The sequence below is a fragment of the Lepidochelys kempii genome, chromosome 1 (assembly GCF_965140265.1).
Source record: "Lepidochelys kempii isolate rLepKem1 chromosome 1, rLepKem1.hap2, whole genome shotgun sequence".
NCBI classification, from domain to species: Eukaryota; Metazoa; Chordata; order Testudines; family Cheloniidae; genus Lepidochelys; species Lepidochelys kempii.
The window spans coordinates 209,081,646-209,098,083 of record NC_133256.1 but is presented as its reverse complement, the minus strand read 5'-3'; the positions used below and the strand labels follow the sequence as shown (position 1 = coordinate 209,098,083).

General features: G+C 48.4%; 1 protein-coding gene across 4 annotated transcripts; it reads left to right on the top strand.

The window, feature by feature from the left end:
* The first annotated feature begins 1,220 nt into the window (after positions 1–1,220).
* NOP2 (NOP2 nucleolar protein) lies at positions 1,221–11,682 on the top strand. 4 transcript variants are annotated; one of them, XM_073311278.1, is made up of 17 exons: positions 1,221–1,295; positions 1,869–1,987; positions 2,147–2,192; positions 2,711–2,814; positions 4,411–4,685; positions 5,014–5,057; positions 5,756–5,910; positions 6,297–6,496; positions 8,529–8,618; positions 8,698–8,785; positions 8,887–9,027; positions 9,281–9,420; positions 9,650–9,739; positions 10,433–10,555; positions 10,657–10,754; positions 10,864–10,994; positions 11,144–11,682. In XM_073311278.1, exons 2-17 carry the CDS (start codon positions 1,882–1,884, stop codon positions 11,377–11,379), a joined length of 2,067 nt encoding a protein of 688 aa, XP_073167379.1. In that variant the 5' UTR covers positions 1,221–1,295; positions 1,869–1,881; the 3' UTR covers positions 11,380–11,682. The 4 variants fall into 4 exon arrangements, with proteins under 4 accessions (XP_073167379.1, XP_073167368.1, XP_073167359.1 ...); XM_073311267.1 differs by having other exon boundaries at positions 1,264–1,400; XM_073311258.1 differs by having other exon boundaries at positions 1,270–1,376.
* Positions 11,683–16,438: the final 4,756 nt, after the last annotated feature.

Below are 16,438 nucleotides of genomic sequence, written 5' to 3'. Positions count from 1 at the left end.
AAATGCTAAGTAGTGTATATCTACGCTATAGTTAAAAACCTGCAGCTGTCCTGTGTCAGCTGACTCAGGTTAAGGGGCTGTTGACTTCCCGACCAAGCTCAAATGATCCTTCTTCACACTTGACCCTTCCTCTGCCTGCCATTCCTGATTGGGTGCTGTTTCCCTTGTAGATGATTTGGGCTCAAGGATGCCTTGAGCCCCAGGAGCCTGAGTCAGGTGTCTTATCATAGTGTAGATATACTCAAGGTGCTAGTAAGCTATGCCCAGTTTCTGATCTCTATGGCTACAGTCTTCTCCCCCATAACTGAGTCAGTGCTGCTAGGGCTGCTGCTGTCAGTACACACCTGGCCAGAGCTGCCTGCTTGCTTCTGCTTTTAGCAGGGCCAGACTTTTGGGCTTGATAGCTCCCCACCTTGCCATTTTTGGAGCAGAGGGTGGTAATTGCTCTGATCTGGCAAATACATAAGTGCACATTTACCCTCCTCTCCCCCAAAATTCTAGAGCCGCTGTTGGGACAAATCCAGTGTTGCTATCTCTAACTCTTGGTTATTAATTTCATTGTATGTGATATTTGGACAGAAGTGAATTCAGCATAATCTCTACTGTCTAATATTAAACATTTTAGTTCTACAGCCTGTGAGGGAAAAATCTGAGTTGTACCCCTTGAAGTTTCAGAAGGCAAATAAGTTCCTTTACATTTACAATTTGATAGTCTCCTGCAGTAGCAGCCTAAGGCATGTTTGAACAAACACAGGGTAAATCTATGCTATAGAACCTCTACCAGCATAGCCAGAGTATTTTAGCTGTGTCATGTAACTGTAGGTTATGCTGCCATAGCTGTCCCTATAAGCACATCACCTCCCCAAACACGTGGCTAGGTCAATAAACCCTCTGCCCTTGACACTGCTGGGGTTAGCCTAGCTAGGTCAGCAGTAGGGGCTCTCTAGAGCCCTGCCTGACACCTTAACTGCAGGGTAGACCAAGCCTGCAGCTTTTACGGCTGTCTGGCTCGAGGCATTATTCTGGAATCGCTGTTGCCCTCTAGATTCACACCTACCTTACTCCGAAACAACCCCCACTGCGCCGAGGGGCTTTGCTTGAGCCTCCCTCCTCGGCGGGGGGAAGTCTTCCCAATCATTGGGTAGGGGAGACAAATCTAGCCAATGGCGGGGTGGCAGGAGGAGCAGCTTCTGGCCAATCCCAGGGCGAGGGAGGAGCCAGGCTGAGCCTGCGTAGAGAGGCAGCTTCGCAGGGACCTCCCCAGGAAGTAGCCGCTGCGCACGTGGGTCCGGAAGGTAGGTGGTGGGGTTGCGGCTGCTGCTCTCGCCCGGGCCCGGTGCTGGTGCTCTGCCCGTGTCCACACTCCTGGAGCCGGGGTTCGTGCAGGCCTCCCGGGCGTGGTAACTTGGGGTGAAAGCTCTAGCGGAGCTGGGGCCTTTGGGGGGTGAAGTGGGGGAGCCAGCCACAGGCTCCTTGTGCCTGAACTGGGAAAAACTCTGAGGCTGGTCGGGAGGGGTGAGGGTTTGGGGAAGACTCTGAGTTAAGTGGTTTCTGGAAAAGGAGATTTGAGATCCCAGACACGGGGGATGGGGTTTAACCAGAGACACCTTAGAACGGGGAGTGTGTTAGATCAGAGGTTCTCAACCTTCACCGACTACCCTGTCAGGAGGTTGATTTGTCTTGCATACCCCCAAGTTTCACCCCTGGTTGAGAACCACCATGTTAGAGAGACAGAGACCAGCAGTTGGAATAACTGCTGTCCTAAAAGAATCACCCCTGAGGTTGCCATGCCATATGACTAAATATGTGTGCGTGGCATCTGTTCTGTTTTCTTTCATCTCATTCTCCTTCCTTCTCTTACCCTACAGGGTGAACAGTACTATGGGGCGCAAACTTGATGTACTTAGGAAGGAGAAACGTGGCCCAGGGCGCAAAGCCCGCAAACAGAAGGGAGCAGAGGTAGAATTAGCCAAATTTCTTCCCCCAGGTAAGCATCTTTGTTTCTGTATCCTTTTCTATGTTTTCTGCACACCCTCCCCACACACAATCATATCTGTAAGGGTTTCTAAATAAGGACATCTTCCTGTTGTTTGTCCTCCTCTTGTTACCAGTTTCTTAATTTTCTGTCATCTTTGTTTGTTTCTAGCTACCGATAACAGTGGAAACAAATTATCCAGCCATGCACGAAAAAGGTGAGTGTACAAATACACAGAAAGAAAAGAAGTACTTGTGGCACCTTAGAGACTAACCAATTTATTTGAGCATGAGCTTTCGTGAGCTACAGCTCACTTCATCGGATGCATGCCGTGGAAACTGCAGAAGACATTATATACACAGAGACCATGAAACAATACCTCCTCCCACCCCACGAGGTATTGTTTCATGGTCTCTGTGTATATAATGTCTTCTGCAGTTTCCACAGTATGCATCCGATGAAGTGAGCTGTAGCTCACGAAAGCTCATGCTCAAATAAATTGGTTAGTCTCTAAGGTGCCACAAGTACTCCTTTTCTTTTTGCGAATACAGACTAACACGGCTGTTACTCTGAAACCTGTCAAATACACAGATTAATTTCTCCTCTAGAGAGGGCAGAATCCAAGGCACTAGTTGCAATCTGGCACACCCAAGTCAGAGTGAGTTGTTAGGCCCTCTGATGTAAGAGGGTTTATATGTTCATTCATTCTTTGTTCGCTTTTCCATGTATTTTTAGAGCTGCAAAGAGGCGAATGGGGTCAGGAAAAACCCAAGCTAGGAAAAATCTGCTTCAGCTAAAGAAGCAAACAGATGAGGGGAGGATGGATGGCACCAGCGCAGGTATGTGTTTAATGAGTTGACTTCAGTCATTTAAAAGCATTTTCCTAATGAAGAGTTCTGGATGTAAGTTCTTAGCTCTGATTTTTGCCAGTATGTTTTAATGCCATTCTCCTCACTTTCATCCCCAGTTGTGAGCAGAGTAGAGTTTGGCATAGCTTAAGTCCTTTCAAGGAGTGGACATCTCTTTCTGCTGCCCCCAGCTGACCTCCAGGGCGTTGTGGGCATCTTTAGTAGCTAGGGTTTTAAACACACGAATTACACAGGACTAAGAAGCGCCTTGTAATCACCTCAACTTAATTTTGGCTCAAATTAAATTTTGTAAAACCTGGATTTTTAAAACTGCATCTCCTCAGTAACACTGGGAGCACATCAGACTTGTTTTCTGCTTTCTATGCTGGTTCCCCGTAAAATACAGCTTCAAATGCAAAGGTCTCAGTCCTTGACCTCAGGGTGCACTATAACCTGGGATATGCTGAAGGATTTGGGAATTTTTGGGGACTAATCCAAAAGTGTAGAGAGAGATTTTCACAGAATCCAAGAACCACGTAATAATGAGGAGAATGAAGAGTTTGTATTTACGGCAGTGCCTAAGAGTATGTCTACGCCGCAGCTGCTGGCGAGCCTCCCAGCCCAGGCAGACAGAGTAGTGCTAGCTCTGCTCACTCTTGCTTGCTAAAAATAGCAGTGTAAACATTGCAGCACAGGTGGTGGCTCAGGTTAGCCCCCCAAGTCGGAGCCTGCCCGCCCTCCTGGGTCCGAGCTTGGGTGGTGGGTCTGAGTCATTCTCCTCCGTGCTGCAGTGTGTACGCTGCTATTTTTACTTGGGCCTAGGCTGGCAGGCACACTCCCAGCTGAAGTGTAGACATACCCTAAAGGTTCCAACCAAGATCACAACCTCATGGTGCTAAATGCCGTGCAGATATAGAGAAAGGCACTCCCCGATTCAGAGATTACAACCTAAACAGATGAGATGAACAAAAAAATACTGTGACCCCCATTTTACATCTTGGAAATTGAGACTGGTTAAGAGACAGACCGTCTATGGTGATGTCAGGAACTGAATCCAGACCTGCAGAGTCCCAATTCAGTGCTGCCTTCTACAAGACCATCCTTTCTTTAACCACTGTAAACCTCCCTATTTTTCACTACAAGTATAGGACCCGCTTCTGTGACCTTCCTTCCCTAATACAAACTCATACCACAACATGCATTTAAAAAAAAAAAAAAATTCCCTTGGGAGGGAGGAAGGAAGGGTTACTACATGTAACCAATGTTAGCTGCTCCACATAATGCATTGTGAAAGGTGCTCTGGTGTTATGCTGGGAGGTGTAGCATAAGAATCTAACTTGGAAATAAGCAAGAGAAATATCATAACAAATAGAATTTTTAAAAAATTCTGTATTAGACCTGCGAAAAAGGAGTGGGTATCATAAATCCCCATTGACTGTATATGAGGAAACTCAAGTACAGAGAATTAACTGGCCCTTCTAGCTAGAAGTTAGAATGCAGAATTCCCAGCCCTCTTATTCTGCATTGAACAGGACAAGATGGTTTTGGGGGTTTTTACAAATCATTAACCTTTTCTTCTGCCTGTAGCTGCAGAGCAGCCATCACTACAGAAGGGAGGAAAACACAGGGGGCCAGGGGAAGGAGCCTCTCGGCACCCTCAGCTTGGGTGCAGTGATAGCCGCTCAGTTTCACTAACTCCAGCCAAGAGATCGCAGCCTGCTGGGGATAATGAAGAGGAGCGTTTGGAGTTCAGTGAAAGTGAGGGAGATGGGGATGAAGATGCCTGGGAGAGACTGGAGGATGACGAGAGCAATGAGGAGATGATGGATGATTATGGAGCCTCGTCTTCTGAGGAAGAGGAGGTAGGAACTCCTGACTTTCATGTCACAGTAAACACTTGAGACTTCCCCAGCTGTGGGTATTGTGGGGTTCAGACACCAGGACCTTATCCCTGCAGATGGAGGAGGCCTGGGGTGGGTGGGGGGAGTTGAAAGGCTTTATCCCCATGCGAGAGAAACCTCAAGAGTGGAGATGGGTCCAGGCATAGAATACTTTCTCCTGCCTTCACCTGCTGCTGGTCTGTATGTACTCTTGCATACAGTGAGTGGGTTTTACAGGGTCAGGAATGGGAGTGGCAGGGAGTTGCCATCTGATGCCATAGTCTCACTAACTCTCCCATGACTCTCTTAGCTACTGCCCATTGAACAAGCCGCCCGGAAGCAGAAGTCTGGCAGGTGAGCGTTTCAGGAGCTGGAAGCCAGCAGGTTCTCTCCTGGGCTGGGGTGAGGCTATGCCTTCTATCCCCCCACATTTCTAGCATGCCTAGATTCCAAAGCCAGAAGGGACCACTGTGGTCATCTAGTCTGACCCCCTGAGTTAACACAGGCCATAAAACTTCTCCAAAATAATTCCGAGTGCATGTTCCTTAGACAAACATCCAATCTTAATTTAAAAATTGCAAGTGGTGGAGAATCCACCATAACCCTTACTAAATTGTTCCAGTGACTAATTATTCTCACCATTAAAATGTACTCCTTATTTCCAATCTAGATTTGTCTAGCTTCAATTTCTGGCCATTGGATTGTGTTGTGCCTTTCTCTGCTGGGTTGAAGAGCCCATTATTACATATTTGTTCCCCCTGTAGGTATTTATAGACTGTAATCAAGTCACCCCTTAACTGTCTCTTTGAGCCTATGTATTTAGCTTTAACAATCACTAGAAGGCAGGTTTTCTAATCCTTGCATCATCCTCATGGCTCTTCTCCGAACCCTCTCCAATTTATCACCATCCTTCTGGAAACGTGGGCACCAGAACTGGACACTTCTCTGTGGCACTTCTCACCTTACGTGGAGGGAGGGAGAGGATGGGAGGTTCCCGAGAGGATGGGAGGTTCCTATGCTTAAATGCAAGCCCTTCCCTCTCTTGTGCTCAGGGAGGGTCTCAGTGAGGATGACAGTGAAGAAGAGGAGGAGCGGGTGAGTGGCCGAAGCAAGGAGCAGGAGGACGAGGAGGACACAGACCTGCAGCTCAATATGGAGATAGATGAGCAATTTGTGTTACCCAGTGGTGAGGAGATCGAGAGAGAAAATATCCTTTCCTCTAACGTGTGTGTGGCCCACATAAGCTGTGTACACGGCACAGATGAGCATCCACACTCTTGCACAGAACCATGTTGGGTTGTTCATGTGTGTTGCATAGCAGAGGTGTATTGGTTATGATAGGCTGCACTAGTGTATCATGGGAGCCATACCACCTGCATGTGTTAGATCATGCTTGTGTGTTTGGGGGAGGGGGGAATCTAGCACACTCCAGCATAACAGCAGAGGCATTTGTGACACCATATGTGTAGCCTAAAACTCATGCACTAGAGGCACCTGTGCATTGCATGTCATGGTATGCACACAGTATTCACATTTGAGCAATGCCCAGGGTCATGTGACTCTCTTTTCTTGATTCCTTAACTGCCTCATTACCTGCTGAGCCACCTGACCTGCAGCTCATTCATCAGCGTATCAAGGACAACGTGGAGGTGCTGCAGGACTTCAGGGTGAAGCGGGAGGCGGGGCGTGCCAGGCAGGAGTACCTCGCATTGCTACGCCAGGACCTTGCTGCCTACTATTCCTACAGTGACTTCTTGCTTAAGAAGCTCATGGAGCTCTTCCCTCTCCCTGAGGTATGAACCCCGCCCAGGTCCAGGTATGCTTCTGGATTCACCCAGCCTACATCCACACTGACTGGTGTTCATCCGTCTGCCCACCCCGTTCCCAGATATGGGCCTGAGTTCCTTGCCGCCTTCCCCTGTTCTTTCTCATTTTCTTTCTCTCCTTCCTCCCCTGGAGAATAGCTGTGATACCTGTATTTAAGAAAGGGGGAAGAAAGTGACCTGTGCGATTACAGACCTTGTAGTCTGACCTCAGAAGCATGCAGGGCTTTAGAGCAAATTGTGAAGAAAAGAATAATTAAACTTATGGTGGTAAATGGTCAAAAGTATATAATGCAACATGGGTTTAGCAAAGGCCAGACTAACCCGATTTTCCTTCTTTGAAAAGGTAACTGATTGCTTCCTTTTTTAAGATAAGGAAAGTGCAGTAGATCTAATATACCTGGGTTTCAGTAATGCATTTGACATGGGACGTTGTTAATTAAATTAGGAAAGATGGGGATCAGTCCAAGCATTGTCAGGCGGATAAGGAACTGGCTAAAGCGGAGAAGGCAACAAGTTGTGCTGAAAGGTGAACTATCAGACTGAAGGGGGGTTTCTGGTGGAGTTCCTCAAGGATTGGTTTTGGGACCTCTCATATTTAATATTTTTATTAATGACTTTGACGCAAAAAACAGAGTAATGAAATTTGCTTCTGATAAAGTTGGGAGACGTGGTCAATATGGAGGCGGTTCAGAATATTATACAGGAACAGGATGATCTTAAAAACCGGAGCAACAGAAATGGGATGAAATTTAATAGTACAAAGTGTAAGTTCATGCACTTAGGGTCCAATAAGAAGTTTTGCTATAAACTTGTTGCTCATGAGTTGGAAGCAACAGAGGAGAGAGACTAGGTGTGTGGGTCGATCACAGGTGACTGAGCCACCAACATGATGCGGCTGTGAAAAAGGCTAGGATGTGAGGCGAGGCATTTCCAGTAAAGATAGAGAAGTATTAATGCCATTATACAAGGCACTAGTGAGACCTCATTTGGAATGTTGTGTACAGTTCTGGTCACCCATGTTCAAAAAAGATGAATTTAAACAGGGAATGGAGGGCCTATCTTATGAGAGGAAACTGGAAGAGTTTGGCTTTTTAGCAAAACAAAGGCTGAGGGGATGTGATTGTGCTATACACATACATAGAGGGTAGACACCAGGGAGGGTGAAGAGCTATTTAAGTTAAAGGACAACATTGGAACAAAAACAAGTGAATATAAACTGGCTATGAACAAATCTAAACTGGAGATTAGAAGGTGGTTTCTAACTATCAACGGAGTGAGGTTCTGAAACAGATTCTAGAAGTTATGGGGGAACACGAGTTTGACAAATTTATCAATGGAATTATATAGGTCTCAGCAGTCCTGGGGGTTCCTTCTGGTTCATGTCAGATGTTTCTAAAATCTCATGCTTCAGGATTTCAGCTGGTCACCTGCAGGGGTCAGGAAGTGACACCCTCCCTGGCAACGTATTCTGTTTGTTTTTTTTCCTCCTTCCTCTGAAGCATCAGAGATGGCCACAGCTGGAGAAGGGGCAGTGGACAGGGTGGGCCAAGGCTCAGAAGTGGCATTGATCATTGTCTCTCTGGTGCTTGGCTGACTGGTTCTTGCTACATTCTTAGGGTCTAACTGATCACCTTATGTGAGTTTGGGAAGGAATTTTCCCCCAGCTCAGATTAGCAGTGACTTGGGGAGAGGGAGGGTAGGTTTGTCTTCCTCTGCAGCATGTGAATGCGGGTCATTTGCCAGGATTATCTGGGTATATCTCCTTTAATTGCTTCTCTGCCACTGCACAGGCCTCAGGCAGTGGTGCATCTTGGTTCCTCCTGTTCTCTGCCTGTAGCACACAACAGTCTAGTCTCCTGACAGTTGTAATACGTTGCTCTAATTTTGGTTGTTGGGCGTAGCGTGCAAGTACTGGGAGGGATTGCCCTGTGATGTACAGAAAGACAGACTAGGTGATCTGGTGGTGCCTTCTGGCCCTAAACTCTGACTCTATCTCCAGCTGGTTAACTTCTTAGAATCTAATGAGGTTCCTCGCCCCATGACGCTTCGTACCAATACACTGAAAACACGGCGACGAGACCTGGCACAGGTGAGCAAAGCATCATGGTCCCTCAACTTCTGTCTCAGTTATGGAGCAAAGATCTCACCCCTCTGTCTTCTTCCTTCAGGCTCTAATTAATCGTGGTGTGAATCTAGACCCCCTGGGGAAGTGGTCAAAAACTGGGCTTGTTGTCTACGACTCCTCTGTGCCCATCGGTGAGAAACTGACCCTCCCTTCACAGGGCTGAGCTGACTGACTCATTTTTTTGGCTGCTTCTCCTATTCTCATGTCTCTGTTCTTCAACCCCCACCCCAAGGTGCCACCCCTGAGTACCTGGCTGGACACTACATGCTACAAGGAGCTTCCAGCCTTCTCCCTGTCATGGCTCTGGCCCCTCAAGAGAATGAACGTATCCTGGACATGTGCTGTGCCCCAGGAGGCAAGACCAGCTACATAGGTACCTGACTGGAAGGGTGCGGGGGATAAAGGAGAGACCAAGGCTGTGAAGTTTGGGAGGAGAGCCTGGGGGAAAGAGGTCTGTGGGGACACCTGGGGGCAGGGAAATAGGGGGAGCTGGGGGATGGGTTGCTGGTAGGAGGGAGAGACAGTGTGGGATCCACTGGGGAAGGAGGGGATTTTATTCCTGCTGCTGATTGGGAGGGGCAGGGGCTGCACGTTGGGTCTGGGTCTTGATCTTCATCCCCTGGCAGCTCAGCTGATGAAGAACACAGGCGTGATCCTGGCCAATGACAGCAGTGCTGAGCGGCTGCGCAGTGTGGTGGGGAACCTGCACCGTCTGGGAGTCACCAATGCTGTCTTGAGCCACTGCGATGGACGCCAGTTCCCCAAGGTATGTAGCTGCTGCGTAGTTTCATGCTTGCTGTGTCCGTCACAAGGCTTCATGGAATCCAGCTGTGCTCTCCTTGACTCTGTGCAGCGGGTGGGTGACTCACAAGAAAGGAATGCACATGGGGTGGGGGAGAAGGCAATGGGGCATCTCTCTGCCCCCGTTTTCTGTTGTCTTGTTGTCCTGTCAATGGAATTGAGGCCAAGACCTCTGTCTTTCCACCCACCTCTAGGTGCTGGGTGGGTTTGACCGTGTCCTCCTTGATGCTCCCTGCAGTGGCACAGGTGTCATCTCCAAGGACCCTGCTGTCAAAACCAACAAGGTGAGCAGCCTGGGCACGGGCAGCTCAGGAAAAGGTGGGAAGGAGCTTGGGTGATTTGTGGTGCAGTACAGGGGTTCTCAACCTTCTTCCTTCTGAGGCCCCCCGCAACATGCTATAAAAACTCCATTGCCCACCTGTGCCACAACAATTCTGTCAGTAGATTAAAAGCCAGAACCAGGCTGGGGTTAGGGGGTAGCAAGGAGAGTGATTGCCCAGAGCCCCACGCCACAAGGGATCCCCCACCAAACTAAGTTGGTTGGGCTTTTGCTTCTTCCCTGGGCCCCAGTGAATTTAACACTGGCCATGATCTCTGGTTTATTTTGGCGGACCTCCTGAAACCTGCTTGTGCCCCCGCCCGAGGGCTCCTGGTTGAGAACAGCTAGTGTAGGGTACAGAGTGAGATGTGAACTTGCCTGCAGACCATGGAAGAGCAGGGCTTCTGGACTCTTGTCCTTGCACCAAGATGCCTGGACCAGAGAAACCTGAAGAAATTGACCTGTCTCCCTCACACACACTGTCCTGGGACCAGATTTAGGGGTAGAAGCCCAGCTGAGTCCTGCTACCTCACAGCCAGTGGCTCTTGCTCTCATCACATCTCCATTCACAGCAGGCACAGAGGGTGCAGTGTGCTAGACCAGGGGAAGGAGTGGATCAGCATAGCTCAAGTGTTCTAACCCCCTCTGTGTCTCTCAGGATGAGAGGGATGTCCTGCGTTGTGCTCATCTGCAGAAGGAGCTGATTCTCAGTGCTATTGACTCAGTCAATGCTGCCTCAGAGACGGGGGGCTACATAGTGTACTGTACATGCTCCATCATGGTGAGTTCCCTTTGGGTGCCAGGCAGCTGGCCCATGTGCTGGGGGAGCTCTCATTTGAAGAGTCTCCACAGAGTCTGTCTCTAATGCTTGGTCTCTGGCAGGTGGAAGAGAATGAGTGGGTTGTGGATTATGCCCTGAAGAAACGCAATGTTCGCTTGGTGCCCACAGGGCTGGACTTTGGCAAGGAAGGATTCACCAGGTGTGTGTTAAGTCTCTGGGGACTGTGGGGAGGAGGGAAGCTTGCTCTGTTTTTAACCCTCAGACTTCAATACAGAAACTAATATTTCCTCTCTTCTCTCTCCCCTCAGGTTCAAGGACCGTCGCTTCCACCCATCCGTCAAATCCACGCGGCGTTTCTACCCTCACACCCACAACATGGATGGGTTCTTCATCGCCAAGCTCAAGAAATTTTCCAATGCCATCCCCAAAATGCAGAAAGGTAACTGAACTCCAGAGCTGCCCTATGCTACCTTGCTCATGTACCGTGCTGGCTGGTTTGGAGCAGCAGAGAGCTCACCATCCAGACAGCACTGTTTGCTCACCACAGCATCTTCTGCACTTTCCTTTCTGACTCATTTCCTCTTCTAGATGAGGAGTCTACTGTGGAAACAGCAAGTCCAGCGTCTGCTCCAGAAGTAGCTGCAGAGCCACAGCTTAAAAGGAAGAAACTTGAGAGGTTGAAAGTCACCACAGGGCAGAAGAAGCAGCAGCAGCCCCCTTCAAAGGGAGGTTCTGTGCAAAGGCATAAGAGGCCCTCTCCCCAGCGTCTAGGAGCTCGGCCACCTGCTAGGAAGCAGCACAGAGTGCACCGGAATGGACAATAAGAGGGACTGCCTCTCTGGGCTTTGGTGTCTGATTCCATGAGAGTTGCAGGGATGAGGCATTCTCCTTGAAGGCTGAAGGTCAGGGACTCTCCAAATTCCACCCATGTAGGGTTGTTTTTCGTCATCTTGTGCAGATGATTGCTTTAGCAGTGAGTGTCTGGGACAACTATTGCCCCTATAGAGGGAGCATTTTTTGGACTGTCTTCCCTTTATTCTTGAAGTCCAGTGTACTTCCCCCAGCATGGGGTTGGGGTGCTGGATTGATAGATCCTGATTCATTAAAGATTGTATACTTTGATCAAATTCTCTCTCTCTCCCCCTACATGTCTAAGGCAGGAATTTATTTTAGTGCAGTGTAACTGGACCCTGCAGTAAATGTTTAGCTGTAGCCACTTGTTCTTGTGCTGCACTGTGGCCTCTCCCTCTGAACTTGGCTTCCATTGTTCTGTCCTCCCATCACTCTTCCTCACTGCCTCTTTGCTTTCTGTCCTGCCCTTATTCTGACCTTCCTGTTTCCCAATCTTCTGTTGCCCACTCCAGTCACTTCACCCCTCCTTCCCAAACCCTTTCCTTGTGCCCCTTTCTTTCTCTCCTGGGCTAGTGATGGGGACTGCCGTACAGCTTGGTTCATTTGCCTCTTCACCCACCCTCCAGCTGTTGCGGCTCAGTAAGCGGGGCTAGTAAAGGATGGAAGGGAATTGCTTCTGCTGGAAGGCTACTAACCTTCGTACAAACCCCGGCAACTGCCGTATGCCTAGTACATGTCAGCCCAGCTCCCTGAGCTCTGGAAGCCCTTTCTGCGAGTAGACCTGCAAATAAGCTCATGCCTGAAGAGGGGAAAGTAGCTAGTTTTTCCCAGTCACAGCAGTGAGCAGGCCTCGTGTTGGAGGCAGTTTTACTAGTAAACTTTCTTCCTCTGCATAGATAAGGCTGCCCAGCCCCCTCTCCTAGATATCTGATGTAAGGTATTCTTCCTGCATGAGCCTGGTGTACAGGAGCCCTAAACTTAATTCTCATTGCTGCTGTTGCCTTGCTGTACAGCTTTCGGTGAGTTCCTGCCCTGATTCTCCTTCTCTAACCTTTGGACAGTCCCTCCACTAGCCTAACAGTGGGTGATGAAATCAAATTGATCCATGTCTGAAGTGTCCCCCTCCCATTCCCCACATACTGAGCTTTAAACAAATCAGTCTTCCTTTAGTGCCCTGTGGGATCATCCTCTAGGGCTCCTAGTCCCTAGTGCCTTAAGCCGGGGGGGGGGTGGTTTCCAGGACTTTCCTGGGGGGAGATGACCCAGTCCCCAACATAATACACCCCCATCAACACTGGTAATTGGGTCATGAGTTCCAGCTTGAGCTCTCCTGGGTTAGGTCCTAGCTGCAGTCAGGCCTGTGTGGATAGCAGATTTCTGCTGAAGTAGAACAAGATTTTTAGCTTAAACCTTGGCTCTCACCTTTTGGTTCCTGAATCTCTTTCTACATCATACTGAATCCCCCAGGGCAACTCTGCCACTGCAGTGAGGATTTCATCTTAAATGTCTTAAATCCTGGTCTACACTACACACTCACGTTGGTTTAACTGTCACGAGGGGAGGTGAAAAATCCACATCCCTGAGTGATGCAGTTACACCCTCCTGGCGTAGGGGACCTAACTCCCAGTTTCTCCTATCAACATAGGTACTGCCTCTTCAGGAGGTGGAGTCCTATGCCAAAGGGAGAAGCTCTCCCTCCCATGTGGGTAGCGTCTTCACTAAGCACTACACTTGTGCACCTGCAGTGCTGTATGTGTAGACAAGTCTGCAGCACCAGGGCCTGTGAATCTTCTGCACCTAGACCAGGTGAGGCATCTTCTCCAGGATACTCTTTATCCTTTATGGGGCTGGGAAATGCCCACCTGAAGGTCTGAGACCTCCTGGTTACAAGTGATTCTAAGCCTTTGCCTGCTTGTGTCCTTTTCATGTGTGAGGCTCCTAAAGAATCTTCTGTGCACTGATGGAGCCTCAGACTCTCCTGGCAAGATTAGAGAGGGGGGGATGGTCTTGCCCAGGGTCACAGTTCAGTATAGGATCCAACATTTCTAAGGCCCAGCCTGCTCTGAATTAACCCAGTAGAACTCTATTCCCTTAAAGAGCTCGGAATAAAATGCAGATGTCCTGAGTCCACCATGTAACTGAGCTTCTGCCTGCCCAGCTAATTACTGAATTATCTCCCCTCCCAGACTCAAATGTGTACATGCATTTGCCAGCAGTTCCTGTGCTATTGTCACACATATGATTAAACCTGACAGTTACGAATCCCTTGGCTGTGACTCCGGTTCCTCTTAGAATGCTGAACAACGGAATGAGGTGAGACTGAGCGAAGGGAAAAGGAGCTGAGGAGACCAAAATAGCCACTAAATCTAGTAGAGGATGACTTCTAGATCTCTTGTATAAACTGCTCAAAGGCCAAGATTGGTTTAGAGAAGCAATTTCTTGACACCTTAATTATTTCTTGGAACAGCTAGTGCTCGAACATTGAAGGGATGAGGCAGTTAAAATTTAAGTGACATACAGGGGTTTGTTCAAGGAGTAGCTGTAGTTGAACCATTAAGTAATAGTGACCGCATTATCAATGAGGTTTAACATCCCCAGGGGAGGAAAGATCCCAAAGTGAGGCATGGTGATATAGCACTGTAGAAAGGGAGATATTAATAAAATGAAGCTAGTCAAAAAGGCTCTACCATCAAATGTACAAATGAAATCCTTAGGTTAATCAGGGAGGCTACCTAAGCAGCTACCATAAATAGCAGGGTAACCCCTAAATAAGGCAGGATGGCTAAAGGGCAAGGATCAAAGGTTTATTGAGCCAACCAGGCATCCTTCCAAAAATGGAAATCCAAGCCCTGGAACCCAGCAGAAAGGAGCTGGAACTGCAGCAGGTACAAGGAAAGTACAAATAGCTCAACCCATCACCAGTGGAGAACATTTTTCAGTGTACGTTAAGCAGGGAGGCAGCCAGGGAATGGGGGGATATGCTGGCCTATCAAGAAATACACAGATTAAGGAATGTCAGGATGGCCCTGCCTGGAATACCCTCCTGCAGTAGGCCACAGCACTCTGTTTGCTTCCTTCAGAGTCCCCAGGAATAGTCCAAACATTCTTTCTGCATACAAATAGTCTTGAGGAGTTATTACAACAGCCACCCCCACGCATGTAAACCATAGCCCAAGTCTCATAGCTGTAGTTCAGAGAGCACATTGCATAGAGTCTCAGCATGCCCCAGTTCTCTAGTGCAGCTTATGTCCCTCCCTACACCTCAGCCCTCTTTGGCTCAAATAGCCTGCAAGCATGTCCCCCTGCTGCTCTTCACCTTTAGCCATCTCACACATTCTCTGGCCATGACTCTCTAGCTGAGGAAGGCCAGCCAGCCCTTTCACTAGCTTCCTAAGCTTCAGCCCTTTTCAGCCTCCCGCCACTGACTTTCACTCTTGAAAGTCAGCAGGCTAGCCCCTCTCCTGGCTTTCTGAGAAATCCCCCCTTTCCCCAGGAGGGCTTGTAGAGAACTCTGCAGCTTTCCACAGAGACTGCCAGCCCTAGTTCACCAGGTCTCCCTCCTCCTAGGTTCTCACTGGTCCTTTATTGCCCTGCTCTTTTAATTGTACCTGTTCTGCCTGGCATAGGAGTGGTGGACCTGCGTAATTTACAGGGGCCAGCCATGCTGTGATGAGGACATTGTGGAGATGCATATCATTTCTTTGGCTCAGTCTTTACTGCAGAGGATGTTGCGAGATACTTGTTGTTTTGTGGTAATAACGCTGAGGCTCTGTCAAAAATTAAAGCTGCAAAAGAAAAGATGCTGGAGCAAACTGAAAAATTAACAAGCAACTGGTTAACTGGAGAGGATGATAGGTTAAAAGAATATTGTTCAGGCTGCAAAGTCAAGAATACATAAATTAGGAAGTGCCATAATTAAGGTTGCCTGCTTGACTTTAATTCGCATGCCCCCTCCTGCCCCCCCCCCCACTTAGGCAAATGCATTATGGTGCATTAATTATGTGATCACATACTATTATTTCTATAGGATCCCTGGCCTCATTCAGTGCACACAATGGACCTGTTCTGTGTGGTGAAGGAGACTACTGTCTGTAGGACCCCATGTCTTATTTGTTGCAGAAATTAGGTGTGTGAAGAAGGCAAAGGATTGCAGGAAGAGAAAGGATGGTCTCATGGCAGCTGAATACTGCCCTGGAGAATTCTATTCTTGCCTCTGTGTGATGCTGGGCAAGTCACAGCAACCAGACTTTTCACAGCTGGTTACTAATTGTGTGCTCCTCACTTTCTGGGTCTCATTTGCAGAAGTGCTGGACTTTGAGCAGTGTAGCTCTAAGTACTCTGAAAAATCAGGTCCTAGGTGTCTCAAATGGGGTACCTAAAATTAGTGGGCATTTCTGATCTTAAACTCTGTGCCTTAGTCTCCTGTCTGTAAAAGGGGGATAAAACCCCTTCATCTCACAGGGCTGTTGTAAAGTTTGTGAAGCATTTGGATATTATAGTGATGAGAGCTGCAGAAAAGCCCAAGAGGAAATAAATAATTTTTGTCTTCAGAGCAGGGTTTGAACAGTGTGCAGTGAATGAGGCCTGGGCCTGTACACGGAGTAAATAAAATATACAATAGCTGCTCATTTAGTGAGCACCCTCCATGCTGTGCATTGAATGAGACAGGGGTCCTGTGGGGGGGGGGGAAGCATGTGATCATGTCACTGAAGACTGAATCTCCAGTTTGCAGGGGGAAACTGAGGCACAGGGATTAAGTGACTTGCCCAAGGTCACCCAGCAAGTCAGTGGCAGAGCTGGGTATAGACCCCCCACCGCCCCCCAGTTCCTCTGAATCCCAGTATAGTAAAGGTAATACTCAGAGCATAGTCATAAAGGCAAGACTCAACAGGTGAGTTAAACAGCCATTTTGGGGTGGGAGGTGAAAAGCTGCGGTAACAGCACATCTCATGGGCTAGAACCCACTTCATCAAAGCTTATGCCCAAATAAATGTTAGTCTCTAAGGTGCCACAAGGACTCCTCCTTGGTTT